This window comes from Vidua macroura, chromosome 8 (genome assembly GCF_024509145.1).
Source record: "Vidua macroura isolate BioBank_ID:100142 chromosome 8, ASM2450914v1, whole genome shotgun sequence".
Classification (NCBI taxonomy): Eukaryota; Metazoa; Chordata; class Aves; order Passeriformes; family Viduidae; genus Vidua; species Vidua macroura.
The window spans coordinates 25,187,190-25,206,963 of NC_071578.1; the positions used below are offsets into that span (position 1 = coordinate 25,187,190).

Consider the following 19,774-nt stretch of genomic DNA (forward strand, 5'->3'; position numbering starts at 1 on the left):
TGCTGCCAGCTCCACGGGGAAATTTTCACATTAACTGGTTTACTGTAAACATGTTCAGTGTATGCACGTTCTTGCATGCTATGGCTCTCTCACCACCTTCTGTGTTTGCCTTCTCTCTGTGTTTGCCTCTCACACACACACACAAATATACTTTTATAAAGAAGACATAATAATGCCTTAATTTGTATGTCATACTCAAAGAGAAAGCGTAGAACATCAAGTGACAACTGATTTGAACCAATGGGTTATGGTCTGTATCCTGTAGCATCCAGAGTTTTACTCTTTTCTTTTCTTTTCTTTTCTTTTCTTTTCTTTTCTTTTCTTTTCTTTTCTTTTCTTTTCTTTTCTTTTCTTTTCTTTTCTTTTTAATGAAGCCATGATCCTCATGTGGTTAAATCCATTTATGGGAAGAGCTGAATAGGTAGCAAAATTGCCACAAAAGTTCAGCCTTTACTACCCTGCACGTTTAATAGCAGATTAATCCAATTGTCCTAGGGGTGTGCCTGACCCATGTGTGAAATGCAGGGTTCAGAATCACAGCCTTTCACCTGACAGCTGTCACACATCTCCTCACACTGCCAAATCTAGGGCCATTCAGCCTCACCTTCCTGCTAACCAGCTGGGCACACACACAACCCTCTCCTTTCCAACAAACCTTTAATGGTTGTTATTGCCACCCCCTGAGCAGAACTGTTCCTTTCATCTGCAGGTGTTTCTTTTTGTTGAGAACGGACTTTATGTTTTCATGTCATGTTATGAAACACATTTGTTTATTTCTTAATTAATTTTAAATTATTTTTATTTAATTTTTTTATTAATTTGTTTTTATTAATTTTTCATTCACTTACTTCTGCTGGTTGTAGTGTACTACATTATGACCTGGAGCTGCAGAAGAAGTTAAGCCAAAAGGAAGGCACCCAGGGCACTGACAAATGTCTGTTTGTGCTATCTCAGGGACCTCTTGATAAACAGGTATGTGTAGGAGTGTAACACTTCCATGAAACATGAAAGTTCTGTGTCAGCATGAATGGTGACTTCCTTATTATTAGCAATGTGCCTTTCTATACATCCCTGACAAGTAAAAGGTCATTAGCAAAACAAGTCTTCAATAACAAAGGTCAAGGTAAATGTTTCTAGGCAGACCAGTAGGACCTAGCTCCAAACAGCTTACCTTTTGAGGCTGACACACACATATTCCATATTCCTCGGAAGACAACCAGTATGCAGCTAGGAAAACGGTCCCTGGGAAATCTTTGCCAACTCATTCTCTAAGATGGAGGTGGTCTTTAAGATATTTTCCTGCCAAAATATACCCAGGTAGAGACCCAACGAGGCCCACTGATTAATGTGCTAAGTCCTACACATAAACCTGTTTATCTCAACTTACACAGAACACAGAGTACATTAGCATAATTAATAAAAGTGAGAGACCTCTGGCTTGACTAGATATAAATTGTGTTTATACTTGAAAAGGACATACTTGAAAGGAATAAATGGCAGCTTTTTCTTTAATGTTCATCACAGGCACTTTCTTTCCACCACCACATCTGCTCGAGAGGCGCTGTATGAAGACACTTATTTAGGAGATAGATAAACACGGGGTGGCAGCACTTCTCCAGCGCAGATTTATCAGAACGCTGGCTAAAAGCAAGAAGTCCCTCTTGGGGGCCATACACAGACAACCCTTGCACTGGAGGATTAAGTTGTTGCCTACTGACAAACAAAACTGAGCACAGAAGATAAACGTGGTCTCACACCCTCCCAGTTTAAACAAAGCTGTGCCTAACTCAGGCATTTGCAAAGAGCAGTTTGCCACTGTCAAGGACAATACAGCACATGGGCACAGAGACGTCCTTGTCCTCAGCCTTGGCCGTGTCCCGGCCACCTGCAGCTGCGACCCTGACCTGTGGGGAGGAGAGGCGGGCGCTGGTCCCGGCAGGAACAAAGGGACACCGCCAGCAGCCCTGGCAGCCGCCGGGGGCAGCCCTGGTAGCCACTGGGACCAGCCCTGGTAGCCACCGGGAGCTGGGCACCGCCCCGAGCCGGGACCAGCTCTCCGGAGGGACACTGCTCCAAACGTAACCTCAGTGTGTTTGCTGAAGTTTTGAAGTTATTTCTCTCAGCTATATTTTATTCCCAATTTTATTCCCAACATAGAAAGCCATGCAATAAGCCTGATGCTTGGGAGTAAAAATTATCAAAAAATACTGCATAGCACAAACCTAAGAGTTACAAATAAAAATCGAATACTTTTTCATAGAGTTTCCATTAATCACAAAGACTAAAGAGTGATCATACACGTATTAACAGGGAAATGCATATAACAATTTCAAAATAAAATTAAATTATGTTGGTAAACTAAATTCCGACAAGACTAGAAGCAGCTGAGTTGAGATGGACCATTTAACAGCAACATTAAAGAAACATAGAAAAAATATACACCTTTACATACATGGTAGGAAAAAGTTTTTTATTCTATGATCGTTGTGTCACAGGAGAGCACTTATGTTTCAAAACCACAGGTAATTGAAACACGACAGTAACAGCACATATGCACTGAAGGTGATTTAAATATTACATATATGTTAACATCGTTTATAAAAGAGGCAAAGATACTGTCAGGTGCTATTCAGCCTTCTCCCATCAAAGCAGCCCCCAGCCATATGCATTGCTAACTCCAGTAAGGAAATTGGACCCCAGAATTTCCCATTGTCTGATCAGAAGCAACAGATCTGCTGATCCTTAGTCAGAGTTAGGAAAGTCGTCTTCACCATTGCCCATCAAAGGCTGAGGTTCAGCTTTTGGTTTGAGTACCTGAGTCACACTTAGTCTTTATCCAAAGAACCAACAAGCAGCAGTTAAAAGTAAACTGTATTTTGTTGTCTTATGCTGATTTTAAAAACAGACTCTGTCCATTATATCTTAGATAATGAAAGATACTGAGGGTTAAAAAAAAATCAATTTCCAAGAAAATAACCTTTTCTTTCTTTCCTTTTAAAATTTAAAATTCCTTATGCTGAATATAAAGCTGTCAAATTTAATTTTCAGAAGCATCCTCATCATTAGTGGTCTTCCTTTCTGGTTTTAAAAGGTGACATGTCACTAATGTCAAAACACGAGTTTTTTAGGCACTTCCCATGAGAATTCCTGTCTTCCAAAGTGACCATAACATGCGGTCTTCTGGTAAATAGGCTTTTTTAAATCCAGATCCCTGTGTGTATAATAAAAAGAAGGAAATTTTTTCATATTAAGATACTTCATGATAACTACTATTAAATGGAAAAGATTAAATAATCTAAAATTCCTTTGGTAAACCAAAAGATACCTTTTTATCAGAGCAAAGTAACTTAAAGTTCTTGGAATACAAAAGTTGTTTTATTTGACTTCCATATATTATAGAAGAAACCTTCACTAAGAGCTAGAAGAAATGATTTTTTGCAAGAAATAATTTCTTGGATGCAACTACTGGGATATTTTCCTTTCTGTGTGTTTCTTTACCTGACAATGACTCCAGGCCGAAGATCAAAGTTTTTGTGCACAATGTCCAGCAGTTCTTTCTCTGTTTTTTGGGAAGTTCCGTAAGTGAACAGTGAAATAGACAGTGGATGAGCAACCCCAATGGCATAAGAAACCTGTGGGAAAAAAGGTACCTTAGTCAGCCAATAAACACAGCACCTCGGGGCAGCAGTGGGCAGCAGAAGAAAGCATTAATTTATGAATCATCTCATGAAAACTAATGCCTCTTCTTCACTTCTCATATTTGCACAATCTGTATTTATAGAAACAGAGAAGAGAAAACTTTGAAAGTGCTAAGGCCTCTGGATTACTTTCTCCCCCATTATCCAGACACTTCATGCTCATTTCAATGAGAGTGAGTGTCAGAAGGTTGAGGGCTCAACAAATATCTGGAAAAATTGCCAATAAGCAAATTAGCCAAGAAGCTAAATGCAAACTTTCAGTTTCAAGAAGCCTGTTTCAGTTTCAAGAAGGCTGTTAGTGACATTACAGTGGGCTTGAACCAAGCATCAAGTCTTCCTTTCTCCAGAAAACCATCACCAAGACCACTTCTACTACAGGGGCTCGTACAATGGGCATTCAAAGAAAATCTAAAGAGGGAAAATGGTTTTGAGAGAAGCAACATCCTTAGCAAACCATACCTGAACCAGAACACGGCGACAGAGCCCGGCTTTCACCAGGGACTTGGCCACCCAGCGGGCAGCGTAGGCGGCCGACCTGTCCACCTTGGTGTAGTCTTTGCCAGAGAAGGCCCCGCCGCCGTGCGCTCCCCAGCCGCCGTACGTGTCCACGATGATCTTCCTCCCAGTGACACCAGCGTCACCCTGAAGCAGTGACAGAAGTTGTCCGTTTCACATCCATGCAGTCTCAAACAAGGCTATGCATTCCCTCAGAATACTGCAGCAACGTGTAAGTTCACCACACAGGCACTGCTGGGGGCAGCTGAAGGAATGAACTTGTCTCACCAAGGTCCAGTGCTGGCTGCAATTGTTCTTTAAAGCCAGATTCTCAAGATAAGCCATTCACAAATTTGTTTGGTTAATCAAGCAAACAGGCCTACACCCAGATAGCTACAACGTGTTTTAATTGTAAATATGGAAGCTTTGATTTAGAAATTACCTATTAAGTATCCAAACCTATTACAGAATACTGCTAAAATGCTACGTGCCATAAAGGAACCCTTGAGAGATTTCACACTGTTTAAATTATGAAAAAAACCCCAAAAACATCCAGGCTTTCCTATCTTTTAGTCAAAATCACAAATTGTGTGAATATTAAATAGTAGATTCCTTTTTTATTTACAGTAGATTATTTTTTTTATTTTTATTTATGTCAGTGGTATGTTATAGATGGTCACATGGACATTGGCATCCAGCACTTCCAGTGCAGTATCAGAGACTGTCATATATGTACTAAAAACTGCATTTCCAACCCCAAAATATTTATAGTCTAATTTATTCTTTACACAACAGGTATGGAATACTAGGCAGTTATAGGAAATTGAGAAAGGATTACTTCTTTCTAACAACAGACACTTATAGATGAGTATTCTAAAATATTAAATAAGGAAGTACAGATAATATTCTAGTTGCCTACAGCTATCCTGACTGCTCCTCACAAGTGCTTTTCAATTGATCTGAGTTAGCTGATCAACACCAGACTAATTGTCTGACCCCTGCAATTTACTAAATCCTTAGGCTTTCTGGTGTGAAAGAAAACATGTTCAAATTTTAAATTCCACTGCCACCTGTGCAGGCAGATTTGAAATTCTTTGCCTCAGAACATCATGTCACTAAAATTCAACTGCTGGAATGTTTGCATGGCAAACACAAGTGGGGAGTTAAAGTTTTTCTTAGAAAAACTGTGCATATACACAAAAGTAAACCTTTGGCACTGTTTTTTCTATTCTGCTAAGAAAGCACTGTGATGTAAACCTGGATTTTAGATAGCTGAATGTGTATTAAAGGATCCTGTCCTTGGGTTTTTCTGCTTGCCTCAAACATCAATTTTTTGATGGTGCAGACAGTTGCAATGAGAACACCTTGCGTGCCACCATGACTTGGCTGCAGAACTGAGTGAGACGAAGAATAAATGGACATGTGAAAGGCAAAAAAAACACCCCTTGTTTCAAAGGTGCTGAACAAGTACAAATGCACTTGTAAAGCATGTGGAAGTCATCATTGTGATGAGCTGTAAAGTCTGTCCTCATCACACCAGCAGGTATTGCTGGTGGGAAAACAATGACAGCAGCAAACCAACTCATTTTGCCATAGCCAGAACTCAAGGTCCCACCATACTCAAAAACATAAGATGAAAATCCCAAGTTAAATATGTGTATCTTCCTTAGATTAATTGAGCTGGAGGTAAGACAGCCTCCTGTAGCTAGCTTTGTTAAAAATAAAACTGAGTAACACTCTTCTGAGAAATAAGCAGAAAGCTAAAGTTGTTAAAGTCAAGAGGAGAAATAGTTATTTTCTGGTTGCTGCAATGCCATTGTAAATTGCACAAGTGATGATAGCAGTTAGAAGGTCATGGACACATAGGCAGATTGATCCATACTGAGTAAACTTAGGCCAGGTTTAAACAGCTGTAAACGCACACTGTGACTTTTCTCAGTTCCTATGTGCAAACACAGCTCCAGCACAAGAGTAGCGAGAAATACCTGGCTGGCTAATCACTTGTAATTATAGTACATTTTTTAAATGGATGCAGTTCAGTACACATCTGAAAGATTTACATTTTTAATGGGTGCACTTCACTGCACACATAACATTTTTCCTGTGTGTAGCCCTCTTTTTGTATGTAGCTATGATTGCTGCCTTGGTTCATTCACTCTAAGTTACAGCTCAAGTTTGACTTTCCTTTTGTGCATAGTCTAGGATGTCAATGATACACAAAATTACAGTGATACAACCCATTCAACTGCATAAAAATACTTTTTTTTTTTTTTTGTAGAATCAATAATTATAAGTCTTGATATCTTCCTACCTGTTACATGGCACTAATATTAAAAAGAGTGCTTTAGAAATAATTCTAGAAAATTCTGGTAAGTGAATGAATTTTAAAACAAAGGGAAAACGCTGTCTACTTGGATTTGTTGTAAAACTGAACCTAATTTCAGGAAGGAGCTTTGAAGTTTTGTTGTGATAGTTCTGAAGGCATCTGAAGATTAAAACATTCATAATGGTAAATTTGTTTTCAAAAACTAAATCTCAGAACTGCTGATCCTAAAGAGAGTGGAAGTTCTTCCTGACTTTGGTGAGTACAGGATCAAATTATAAATCCCATTTCCTGCATTGCCTACAAGTAAGAGGAACATTTATTTTCTCAACAGAAGAAGTCTTATTGGGGCTGATTTTCAGGACAGATTAATACCTTCAACTCTTACTGGTGTCAGACAGAACAGTGAGAGCTATGCAGATCTGAAAAGCGGGTTCACTGTAAGAGAAGTAAAGCTTCTCTTGTCCATCTCTCTGAAAGAAGTGCTTCCCATGAGGAAGGATTGCAGGTCTCTCTCAGTGCTGGTCCCCAGAGGGTTTGAGAAAACCCAGAACTGGGCTCTACACTCTACATGCAATGGAAAATTGGATGCAGACTTGCCTGCCTGGTCACCACACAAGTACAGTATCACCAGGCCCTCAAAGGTTACTTTGGCACAGGACATGTGAAACCCTGGGCCCTTCTCCCCCATCCAGCTGCAGGAAAAGTCTTCCACTGGGCAGCTTGCTCCTTACCCTGGGACAGAGATGCCAAAACCATTGAAGACAAACATATAGTGAAAAGTAACCTCATAAGACCACCAAAATAATACAAGAACACAAACCTGAGGCCCACCAATAACAAAACGTCCGCTAGGCTGAAGGTGATAAACAGTTTTGTCATCCAAGTATTTTGCAGGGACAACGACTTGGATGACCCGTTCCTTCAGGGTTCTGCGCATGTTCTCCAGAGAAATGGTCTCATCGTGCTGCACCGAGATCACAATGGTGTGAACACGCACGGGGATCACTGCTCCGTTCTTCTGGACGTACTGAACTGTCACCTGAGGGGCACAGGGACAACGGGAAAAAACAACAGAGTTGCCGTAAATGTGTTAGTGGTATTCATCAAATGTCACCCAGGCTATTCCAAAAGCAAAGCTGTAGCAAAGTGTCAGTACTGACATTACAGTGATCAGTGCTCACAGTGATGCCGGGGTATGAGAAATGAAGCCTATTTCCTCACTGCATCTTTGCTATGCTAAAGGAAAAAAGAAAGAAAGAAAGAAAAAACCCAACTCAATAAGGACAACTTGATTCTCTATGAAATCATTCAAAATATGTCTTTCAGGTGGGGCTTCCTTCAATACACTCAAGCCTCAGAAATTTATGTTCTTCATGCATCTTGAAAATGTCAGCCTGAACCCCTAAATACAAATAAATCCTTTGGATGTCACTTTTCCAACAAGCAAAAGCACTTTTGTTCTGAAGGGTTAAATGTCCCTTCGCTGGCAGGTGGTGAAGAGCTCTAAGTTAACCATTTTCCAACAGCCAAGGAGACAATGTCACAAGCAGTGGAAAAGCTTGATCTGCTACTTGTAGGTTATCCTGATAGGCTGAAACACATCAACTGCTGTCTTCAAAAAAAAATTCAGTATTTCTGGAAAGAAAAGGTGTTGGTTTCTAACTTTCTGGACAATCCCCTGCAGTATTTACCTGTGTCTTAGAGTCGGGCCTCAGCCAAGGGAGTTCTCCACTACGCCTCAGCTCTGCTAACCTGGCGTTCAGTTTGTGAGCAAGAATAATTGTTAGGGGCATGCATTCTTCTGTCTCATCTGTTGCATAGCCAAACATCAAACCCTACAGGAGGAGAGAACATACTTCAATCACTGTTAAAGGCACCACAATCAAAAGGAATGAGATTTAATCTGAAGCAAAGAGTCAGCAGTATCCTCAGGTTTACTTTCTACTGTTTTACATCACAGTGCAAGAAGCCAAAACTCAGATCAGGCTCCAACATGTTACAGTGTAATGAGAAGCAGAACATGTTCCTAGAATTTTTTCACTAGCGTGAAGGCTTACATGTTGAGCTACGAACCTGAACAAAAATGAAGACATTTCTGTGAAAAAACCAATAGGTTCTTTCACAGGAAAAAAAAATCTGCTGGAGAAAATATTTCAGGACTATTCTGTCATGGGAAAGAGGTTTTCAGTAGCCTGGAAATGTTCCAGAGGCTTTTATGTATGAATACAGACATAGTTATACTTACTGCAGCTCACATCTGAAATTTCAGTGGAATGGGGTGTGAGCACTCCATGAAGGACATACCCACTATTTAAGGCACCTGCCTCAGATTTTTCAATGCCACATGCTTAGAGTCACAGCTTATACTGTTATATATTATATTTATACTGTTATACATTACTTTTATAATTCTGTCATGTTCCCTGCATCAGATTATCATTTGCTAAATAGAATTAGCAGCATTTTCTTCTTTCTCCTCATCCAGTGTATGTTGTAGGAAAAAAAAAAAAAGGGAAAAAAAGACAGGAAGGTACTTGGATCAAATGGAAAGTGAGGCCATCAAAGTGTCAAAGAAAGTAAAATCTCTTTTCATCTTATGTAGTATTATGTCCCCATGACAGCAGAAAAGCATTTTAATTTAGTCCTCAAGGTATTTTTTTAACAATATTAGCTTGGCTCCTGAACTCTGATACTTGCACTTACAGCTCTCAACAGCACTCGTATAAATTAGATATCACTTCTAATGATAACTAGTAAATATTAAATTAACTCATATGGCATCAGTCACATTATGCAGTTTTTCTGTTAGTATCTTTCTCTTGGGATCACAGCATAAATGCCTACATGTGTTCTTTAGCTCAGAGAAACTCAGTTTGGACAGCCCTAATTGCATGGAACACCTATTACAAGAACTGCCTCTGGGAATAAGTGAGAATTAGATGTACTCTGGTATTTATTGTACTCATGCCAAGGGCAGGTGAAACATCACCTACGTTTTTGCTGCACCAAATCTCAACAGCTCTTTGAATGTGAAAAGATCCTTTGTTTATTCTATGTTACATGGCAAGACTGGCTGCAAGATGAATGGTCTGATGAACCTAAAACTACGCAACAAAAACATGAAAGACATAAGCAAAAAACCTTTGCTGAGTTCTAAAGGGAACCTCCTCAGCCAGTACAAATTGCCAGAGCTCTCCTGATTTGCCTGGAGTGCTAAAACAATACCAGACAAAAGTCTGCCCTCAAGGAACCTCCAGCTGTTTTAGTATAATTATGGGTTTTATTCTGGGGTAAAGAGAAGTGTGGAAATACTTTGACACGTGTTTTGACATAAAAAACAGGGCATTAAGTTGGAGTCAACTTTTCCCATTAAAACAGCTTTGGTGTTTTAGATGTGATGCTATGTCTACCTGATCTCCAGCACCAACATCCTCTTCATTCCTATGTAGATGAACACCTTGGGCAATATCAGGTGACTGCTGTTCCAGTGCCACTAAAACATTACAAGTCTTGTAGTCAAAGCCTATTTGGAAAAAAGAATAGCAGTGAATTAGCTTTTTCTGTCACAATTTAGGAATGTAACTTGCAACCAGAGGACATAATTTTTATTCTGAAGGATACCACATTCAAAACTCAAAACCAAACTGCTATTCTTTAGTAAAATTTTTGTCAATACCACACTTGAAACCTTTTTTTTTTTTGATGGGGTGGATCATACAGAGTTGCCTTTCTTGCTTGTTACTGGTTATTTTTTCTTGCACTGACTCCCTGTGCCAAGCCAAATCAGATTATGAGCCTCTCCCAAATGAATACTAATGAAGACCTCTACAGGAATTCCCAGAAGCTGAGTTTTTCAGCAATGGAAGACTCTGCTCTCTCCACATTATTTGTAATACATACAAAGCAGTGTCCATACTTAAATCTCTCATGGGATTTTGCATGAACCACAAACAGAAAAACACCAGATTCAGGTCTCACAACAAATCTGGAAATGGGAATTTATATGGCTTTCCAAGAGCAAAAATAAGGTCTTAAAAAGAAATTGAAAGACTTACAGAAGACTGTGGCAAAATTTCCCACCTCTTCCTAGGTATATTAATAGTAACTTGCTCCTCTCCAAATCCAACCTTTCCTAGAACTGTAGCTACTGACAGGTTCTGACCAAACTCATGTTCAGCCAGTACAACATATATACACATCCATATGCATATGATCCACTTGAATGCTCTTCACCCTCTTTTCAGTAGACTATGTAGAGAAGAAAATTATATTTCTGTACATAATTGTTTGGTTTAGGGTTTTTTTTACTTCTAGAAATTGTTTTTCACTGGCTCACCAAATGTCCCCTCATCTTTGTTGGCAGTTTGGATAAAAAGGAGATTTATGACCTCCTAGATTTGCTTCTGTGTTCTGGAAGCATTGTTGTTGTGTGACAGTGCAGGCAACCTGGAGCTGAGCTGCTGTAATATTCTCCCATCACAACCTCCTGCAAATTCGATTGCAATCAAAGGACTGCAGTAAACAATTTGTAAACCAAAAGCTCTTAAAAGATACACTTCACTGCAACAGAATACTTGGACTATTTCTACTGTATAAACAGATACATGCAAATCAGAAAGTGAAATGTGTCTGGTGCACAGAGCATTTTGTCTTTTTTATCATTTGCATATCTCACAACCTAGGTCTGGACAACACACTGCTCAGTGTAAAAGGAGATATTCAGAGCTAACAAAGCACCCTGCAGTGACAACCACCTTTACTTGGGAATTCTAAATGCTACTGCAGTACAAAAATACAAAGGAAAAATACAAAAATACAAATGAAATTAACTAGGTTTCTTCTCTCTTTTGCAATAAGATGCAACAATCAGCTTGCCAAATGAAAAACCAAGAGTCAAGTTTTTGCAAGTTTGGAGGAGTGACAGGTTCTATGGTTCAAGTTGCAGTTAACTATTGTGGCCAAATACCACAGCTCAAAGTATAGTCTGCCTACTCCAAATTCAGTTTTAACTAGTAAAAGGTTTTTACTTACTGGGGTAAAGCCAGAAAATGAAACATGTAGCACCATGTAAGCAGCTTTCACACAGCACATTCATTTTGTATCAGGCTTGCTAAAGCCCCTGTATGGAAGTGGTGACAGACCTGTTTTGCAGTTGCCTATTGCTTGCTTTTCCACAATTTCATGAGGTTTTCCACCAACCTTTAGCTGAATCATCATAGCCAATATGTCTAATTGCATCTCGGACAACTCGCTGGTAGTCCACAATAGCACGAGAAGTGATCTCCCCGCAGAGCAGCACCATTCCTGTCTTACATACTGTCTCTGAAAAGAGAGATGAGAACAGGATTACAATAGCAGAATAAGCCAGCCACTAAGACACAGAACTGTGTTTGTGATCATGCTGATTTTGAGAGATCTATTGGATGCATATACAGTGTAAATCCTTTCTGTCCATATTTTTAGCATTGTAACTCCATCTATAACAAATTTGTTTCATATTCACCATCTGTCTGAAAGCAAGGAAAAAATTAGTATGTCCAATTTACAAATGAGAAAGTCATAACACTGAGCATGATTCAGTGATATGCACCTGTTTCTTCCAGGACAATTTAGTCCACACACAAAATCAATGGCTCTACTCTTCCACAGCCTGCTTGCTCTTCAGTCTTTACAAAAACTTTTACTGTTTCTTCTCATCTCTCCTCTTGAAAACTGAAATTCTTATGTCATTTTTGAGAGTGAAACAAGCTAGGTCCTTGCAAACATCCTAAAAAAATAATGTGATTGTGTGATGACTTAAAGCAAAGCAGCAAACAGCTTACCACAAGCAACCTTGGCATTCGGGTCCTGTTTGAGATGGGCGTCTAGTACAGCATCGCTGATTTGATCACAGATTTTATCTGCAAGACATCAAAGCTGTGATTCAAAACCGCAGCACTCAATACAAACGTGGACTGTTTGCATCACTTTCAGTGGGTATTTCAGAAGGAATTCTTTTATTGCCTATTACTGGCATATTTAATGTAGCTAAATAGAAAAACACATTAAACATCCTTCCAGCAAACTCAGTAGGCACAGTGGGGCATTCACCTATCAGTGCAAACCAACCAACCAGAACTTTGTCTATAGTTTTCTGCACTTAGATGTGAAACAAGTGTGCAATGCACAGAATAACCTGAGAGGTTAAGAGATTTTACTCTCAGCTTTCTCCTTCTCTAGCACCACCAGCTCTGCAAACCAGTGGTGCTCTAATGGAGTGGTGACGTTCCAGCACCAACTTCCATCACCTCAACAGAAAGTTACAATGTACCTGACCAACACTGCTGGTAAAGCCTGAGAGAGTGTTTAGATTAATAGACATAATTCACAGCTCAGTGAAGGGCTGGGTTTTGGGTTGTTTTTTGTCACTGCTTCCTACCATCTGGCAGTGTCACCTCCTAATTCCTGCAATCCACCCAAAGCAGCACAGAGAATACACACACAGAAGCAAAGAAGGGGTTACCAGCTGAAGTTTGCCTGAGGTAAACTTTTAGTTACATGCCAAATACAAAGGTTTCAGCTCGAGTTTGTCACAATGATATTTTATCTTTTTCTTCCTTTATTTTCTAATCTATAAAACAAATATTGAATCTTAATCAAATAATCTAGCTAATCTAATGGACACAAAAGGGCATCACCCATAGCAATGTCTTTCACATGAAAATGATAAATTTTCTTACATAATTTAATTTTATTGTTCTTTAAAAAAAGGCCTAGTACTGCTTTTAGATTTTGCCATAACAAGCTGTGTGGCAAAATAAATTAATCTCCTGCTTTGCTGTGTGCAACACAATCTGTTGGAAAGGAATGTTTTGTAAGAGTCTGTCATTAGCGCCTTTAATACACTTAAGCTCAAGTCAAAATAAATTCACACTTATTTTCATGAGGAAGGTGCACATTTAGCTAAGAGGGACAAATCAAGGACTGGAGAACTAATGTGATTCTGACACTTTCATCTCCCATATTCACTCCCATCTCACCACTTCAACACAAAAACAATGAACACAAAAGACAATTAACACAAATGTAGGCTGCGTTGGAACTTTCAGCATTGCAAGAACTGTACATGGATTACTAAATTTGGGACATTTATTACCAAACAGGAATCAGACACCATTCTTGCAATTTAATTAGATATCCAACTGAACCTTGTTTAGCAAACCTGGGTACAAAGGTGGCAGGAGTGATTAAAAATGTATCTTTGCTTGCTGTCTTCAAAGTTTTCATTTTTATAAGGAAATATATCCACATTTTTAAGCATAAAATATGCAGTTTATTACCTTTGTGACACAACAGATCAGCTGGGGTTGGAATGGCTTTCTTAGTGCAGGTCCAATACCCAGCAGCAAACTCTAGTGGCGGGGACTGCTTTGTAGTCTTTTTTTCACCTCCCAGAGTTTCAATGAACAACCTTTATTGCTGTCCTTGCTCCACCTGAAGCATGTCTCACCTGCATTAGATGCCACTGTCCACCATGTCTAGGTTCCCTGTATGGCACACATGGGGTTTATTGTATGCATTCTTGCTAAAATGCTCAAGAAAGATGTTAAGAAGCCATGAGAAGGTTTAGGACAGAATGAGAAGAATGCCCTAAATCAGAAAAGTCTATCTTACAGGATGAAATCAATCAAACTCAATCTAGTTCTGAAAGATTGAAGGAAAGGCAGCCTACCAGAGGAAACCCCTATAGGCATTGAGATCCTGATCCCTAAGAACCTAAAAATACTGTGCTGAGAGAAAAGTGTTTTTTTGTTTTTGGTTTTTTTTTCTGATGGTAAATAATGTAACTACAGTTGATAAATGAAAGTTAAAAAGAGACAGATAAAGACTCAAAAAGGAAAATCTGAAAAGAGTGAGAGTCATGGAAACAATTCATCTAGAGGCATGCAGGATTCCTTATCCTTCAAATGTCTACATGAAAATTGGATATCTTTTTAAAAGGTATGAATGAAATTCAACTGCCATTTACTGCTTGCTTGAAGAACTCTTGCATGAAATATTACTATCTATGGAAGGTCAGATCAGATTATATTTTAGAGATCCCTTCTGATCTTTAACATCTATGTGAGACCCTAATAAACTAAAATAACAGATTAGAGTAATTTGATCTACTATACTTGGAGCATACCTTTACATTAAAATAGTCTGAGGCAAATCAGTTTGAAAATACACGTCATATCTGATTGTCGGTGCAACAACCAGCAAATCCAGATACAGATATGTCTATGAAGAAAGGAAAGAGAAATCCAGCTGGATGATTGGCTGATTAATGCATTAAAGTAAAGGCATGTCTATTACTAAAGGTCTCTGGTGTAAAATAAAACCAGGCTTTCTATTTTTAGCAATGCTTAGCAGGCTTTGTGCACTCTTCATTATGTTATTTAAATTTCTCATCTCAGCTGGCCCATTTCTCTTATTATCTGCTACGTGTGAGAGTTAAGTTTGTCCATTATTTTTTTCCATTTTATTTTCCCTTTTTTTAGAAACAGGGAGAGCATAATGGAACGCCTCTGAGATGCTATAATCTTTAAAAAAACCCATTTAATAGGTCAGAATTCAGTCCATGCATACCTTCATGTCATGAATTACTATCCAATAGAATGAATATTGCAAAAGGGGTATCTGAAATGACTGAGCAGGAAAGTATTAGATAGCCATGACTCTTTTCATGAAATCCAGTCATCCCACAGGCACCAGCCTTATGGCAGAGATGCCAACTAGCCATGAAACAGCTCTTGCTAGCCATAAAATGAGTCTGGGGAGGCTGATGATAAACCCTACTCAAAATCCCAGTTGTAATACTAGGAAGTAAAGGAGGTGTTCAACAACAAAGGTGATCTCTGATAATTAGAAGAAACTTCACAGTTTTCCAGATAGTTAGACATAAGTTTGTTACATGAATCTAGAGTATGTAAGAGCTTAAAAAAAGTTCTCAGAACCTTCCCAGGAATTCAGTTTCACAGACTCACCACACAGAGAAAAAAAACCATGAACAGCAGTAAAAACTGAAAATTTTATTCAAAAAAGCTTGAAAAAGCACAACAAAGTGGCACAGCCACTTTGGCTTTCATGGTGTAGTAAATATAATAAACATTGAACATTTGAAATGGCAAAACTGTTTTTCTTCAAAACCTGTAATAATCAACATTAAATTCAGTATTTTTAATTATATGTTATTTTTATCAACAGAAAAAAATTAAACTAGGATATGAATTTTTATATTCAAAATATGGCAAAAAGAGCAATTCTCAGTTTTCTGCTAAAAAAAATTAAACAGTGAAGAAATGCAGATACTTTTCATAAGTATTTCATCAAAAAATCAGCTTTCCTACAAAAGGCTTTCACTAGAAAGACTTCAAATACCTGCATTGTGCTGTACATTTTTCCTATTTAAAAGAACACTTGGGGAGTGCTAGTTGATAACTGGAGTGGTACTGCAATATTAGCAGTGTCTAAATGTCTTGTACATCTGTTCTCCTTGTTCAATGCACAGTTTACTGAAGTACCATGCATATCATTAAGGATATATAATCTTAGATATAAGACATGCTGGACAGATCTGCATTTTCTGGGGTATTTTTCCTTCATGATTTTTTTTTGTTCCTGTGAATATCTACAAGATAAACATGTGCTTTTAATATGCTTGAAAACCTGAGAGTGCTTTTAGAAGATGTTTTGTCTCATATTTTTAAAGAGATTCCTTGATACTTTCTGGAAACCTGAATGGCAGAATGGCAGTTTGCAGCCAATTCCACCTGAAGCCAGCTAGGGGAAGGAATTACTTCTTGGTGGTTTGACATTTTTAAGACATTGTGGGGCACAGAAACACATAATGCTTTTCAAAGCACCATGAAACCTGTGCAGCATGACAGACACTCCAGGACTAAGGAAAATGGAGCAGTGACAAAATACAGAGAGCAAAAAAAAAAAAAATTATCTTTTTCATGCTTCTGTCTGTGTGCTTTTATCATTATATTGAAAGGAAGAAGTCATGTGCAAGTCTTCAGAGAGTTTGGAATTTACACCAGTAAATGATTAAAGATCTGAAAGGAATTCCCAAACATTATGCCCAAGGGATTTTGAAGAATCTGGAGTGAGAAGATGACATAAACAGTCTTCTATAATGTCTTTGGGGAGCACAGGTGGTACCTGTATGTTAATTATTGACAGCTATTACTTGCTTCTATGGAATCTGGACTTCTCAGTGACACCCAGCTCTAGCCACTGCACAGATTCAAGACAGCTCTGTACACTCAAATAAATAAGCATGTAATTTCTCCTGCTTTGTGCATTAAGAAGGTCTCCATTAAAACATTCAATACTCAGCTAATACAATCACAACAATTCAAATTTCCACCAGACAAAGATCTGGTTCAGGATCTTCACTTCACATAATGCCCTCTAGCAAAATTATACTATCACATACGGAAGAGAAATAATCAAGAACACGCAAATTATCCATTTTGTATAAACAGAGGAAATCAGAACTCACAGTAAAATTCTATTGCTACAGATAACATCAGAAGCCCAACTACAGCCTCAGGCACTGAGCCTCATTTTAAGAAATAGCCAAGATTTTCCTAGGTGATAAAATCCTAATGGCATGTCTACACCTCTTGTGAAAAACCACAGAGGGAAAAAGGGGAGTTTGGCCAGGATGTGATCAATTTGCTGTCAGGAGCCAGAGCTGTCACTGAGGTGATTAAGATCCAGTGCTGATTCCCAGGAAAAAGAATTTGCAGGACAACTCAGAGTTACTGCCAGCCTGTCCTCCTTTGATCTGGAAAATCTCTCTCTTCCCTTTGCCATAGGCATTGTGGTTTTCAGTACCCTAAGTGAAGGTCTAGGCTGTTTAAGAAAGCATCACAGCCTTGAAAACACCCAGGTAAATTTCAGTTTTCCACTCACTCGAAAATAAACATCCCAGGTTGGTACTTTGTATCTCATAGTACCCAGAGACCCAGCAAGCTCTGCCAGGCGAGAGAAGCTGCAGAGATATCCAAGTGGTAACTGTGTTTCTCAAGGGCCTGCCTAGCATTTCAGTACATGAGAAAAATAATATTCATGGGGCTTAAAAGAAAGGCTCAATAGAGGGTTTGGAAATAAAGGCGGGAATGTGAATAAGAACTAAAAAATTGGCCAAATTCTAAAACAAGAACTAAGATAAAGAGAGAATTGGTAAGGAAACAAACCAAGGGACAAAGCTAAATCTGGGGATTCAGTTGAACTCTCTCTGCTCTGAGACTTCCCTATTTTTGCCCCAAAATGATTAGAAAACAATGATTAGAGTAGCATAACTTGCGACCAGTTATCTTTGGAAATAACATCATCCACATAAAATTACCACACTGTATTATGTTATTTTCCCCATGAAATTACATAGCACTACAGACACAGGATGTAAATAAATATAAATTTGACATGGGACATAGGTTCCAAGGACAAAATGTGGCTGTCATTTTCTGACTGTGTTACATCAGAAAGAACCCCAACCTGTTTAACCTGATGTAGTTGACTTCACATTGATGGAGAGGTACTCAATTGCATCAGCCATGGATTTGATCTGCAGTAATAAGTTAATCTAGAAGAGTATCAAACTATAAAGTTCTTATTGCTGACCTTTTTATCCTCTGCTATAAATTCATTCTGCCAATTTATGGTTCACTCACATAATATGAATACAGACCTGAAAAGCCTTATTACAGCAAAAAGCACAGGCCACCAAATCAGCTTCTAAAACAAATACACTTTTCAGGACCTCAAATAGCCCATTGTCCCCTGGCCTCACTTGAGGGAACAGTTGCTGTTGACATAAGGTGTATGTTTATGGTGGATGAATATTTGTTTTCAATAAAATTGAACTAATCTCTGCTGACCATACATAAAGTTTAGCCAATAACTGTCCACTATTTGCTTAAGCAATTCCATATATTGCATCAGATGATGGAAAGGGGTGGGAGGTGGGGGGTAAATTGGTGGCTTTGCCATGTACAGCTGCTGGGACCACTAAAAAAAGGCTCTAAGATAGGCTACTACTTAGGGATATTCCTGTCATAGGTGACAGTCTTAGACCACTCCATATGTGCAGGACAGTTCCACAGGGCCCATAAAGATACGGAACTTGAGAAGCAAGCGATGCATTCTTACCCATATGTGAAACTTGAGCCTGTCAGAGATACAGTAGTGTCTTCACATGAATACTGAAAGAAATTTAGATGAAAAGGAAGGAGCAGCACCCATAAACCTCACTGTCTTCCTCAGCTGAACACACCCCCTACAAAGGCACATAAACTCCTGTTGGAAGCACTGTAGTTATAGCAATTCTACAGTCTGTATGGACAAAGTCCACTAGAAATAAAGTAGAAAAGCAGCCTATTACAAATAACTTCTCTAGTAAGATTAACACCAGGTGGATTCTTCTTTACGCTTTTGAAACACCTCAAATGAAAATATTATACCTTTTAGACTTTTACAAGAGCTGGCTTCTTACCTGGATGTCCTTCTCCCACGGACTCCGATGTGAACATGAAAGCCCCTTCATCATCAAGCGTGTAATCACATAAACCATCCACTGGCCCATTCATGGTTCTGATGCTTTTCCTGATGGATTATTATAAATGGTGGTTGAAGAGCTCTAACTTCAGTGCCTTCTGTTTAAGAAGGCTCTTCTTATCAGCACGACTGTTGCTGTCTTCACTTATTACCTCTTTGGCTAACTTGAATTTCAGTGTGTGAAAGCAGCATGTGCTTGCATCCGTGCCTGTGTGCAAGGAGTATGCATGTGCCTGGAGTCTGTATCCCTACCTAGCCTGATCTGTCAGTCCCTGAGCTGCTCCTATATATGGAAAAGTGAAAGTGCCCAGATAATCATGTGAGAAAAATGGAAGAGCCCATTTCTTGGCAGGGGAGTTAGTTAACTTTAGGATACTTCACTAATTAACTCAGTTCTTGGAAACGCTCTGGATTCAACCTGTGCAAGACTGGTTATCTTAGCAGCACCACTGAGCATGAAGTAATGCAGGAGTGCTAGTGACAGTTCAGGTCAGCTGCTTTTCTCTTTGGCTCTCCCCTGATTCTGGGATCTATGGTGTACTTCCAGCTCTGTGTTGTGGTTTTGCAGGGATGGATACAAAATGTGTAAACTCACATCTTTCCTAACAAAGGACTAGAAGAAGGTTGCTCTGCATTGTAAAACTGTATTTTCCTTTTACCTTTT

The 19,774-nt window shown here is 38.9% G+C and overlaps 1 protein-coding gene across 1 annotated transcript; it reads right to left on the minus strand.

Moving 5' to 3' along the window:
• Positions 1-2,449: 2,449 nt before the first annotated feature.
• MAT1A (methionine adenosyltransferase 1A) lies at positions 2,450-19,380 on the minus strand. The gene is made up of 9 exons (XM_053984067.1): positions 19,049-19,380; positions 12,342-12,419; positions 11,719-11,841; positions 9,930-10,042; positions 8,211-8,354; positions 7,340-7,558; positions 4,158-4,340; positions 3,499-3,632; positions 2,450-3,211 (listed from the first exon to the last, which is right to left on the minus strand). The coding sequence occupies exons 1-9, from the start codon at positions 19,140-19,142 to the stop codon at positions 3,109-3,111; spliced, it is 1,191 nt and encodes a 396-aa protein (XP_053840042.1). The 5' UTR covers positions 19,143-19,380; the 3' UTR covers positions 2,450-3,108.
• Between the last annotated feature and the right edge of the window lie 394 nt (positions 19,381-19,774).

Bases quoted from the DNA above. Each gene is read 5' to 3' on its own strand.
- MAT1A (XM_053984067.1), bottom strand. From the start codon at position 19,142: ATGAATGGGCCAGTGGATGGTTTATGTGATTACACGCTTGATGATGAA. The intron at 11,842-12,341 runs GTAAGCTGTTTG...CTCTCTTTTCAG, and splicing joins GAATGCCAAGGTTGCTTGTG to AGACAGTATGTAAGACAGGA. The intron at 3,633-4,157 runs GTATGGTTTGCT...TTTTTCCCACAG, and splicing joins GTCGCCGTGTTCTGGTTCAG to GTTTCTTATGCCATTGGGGT.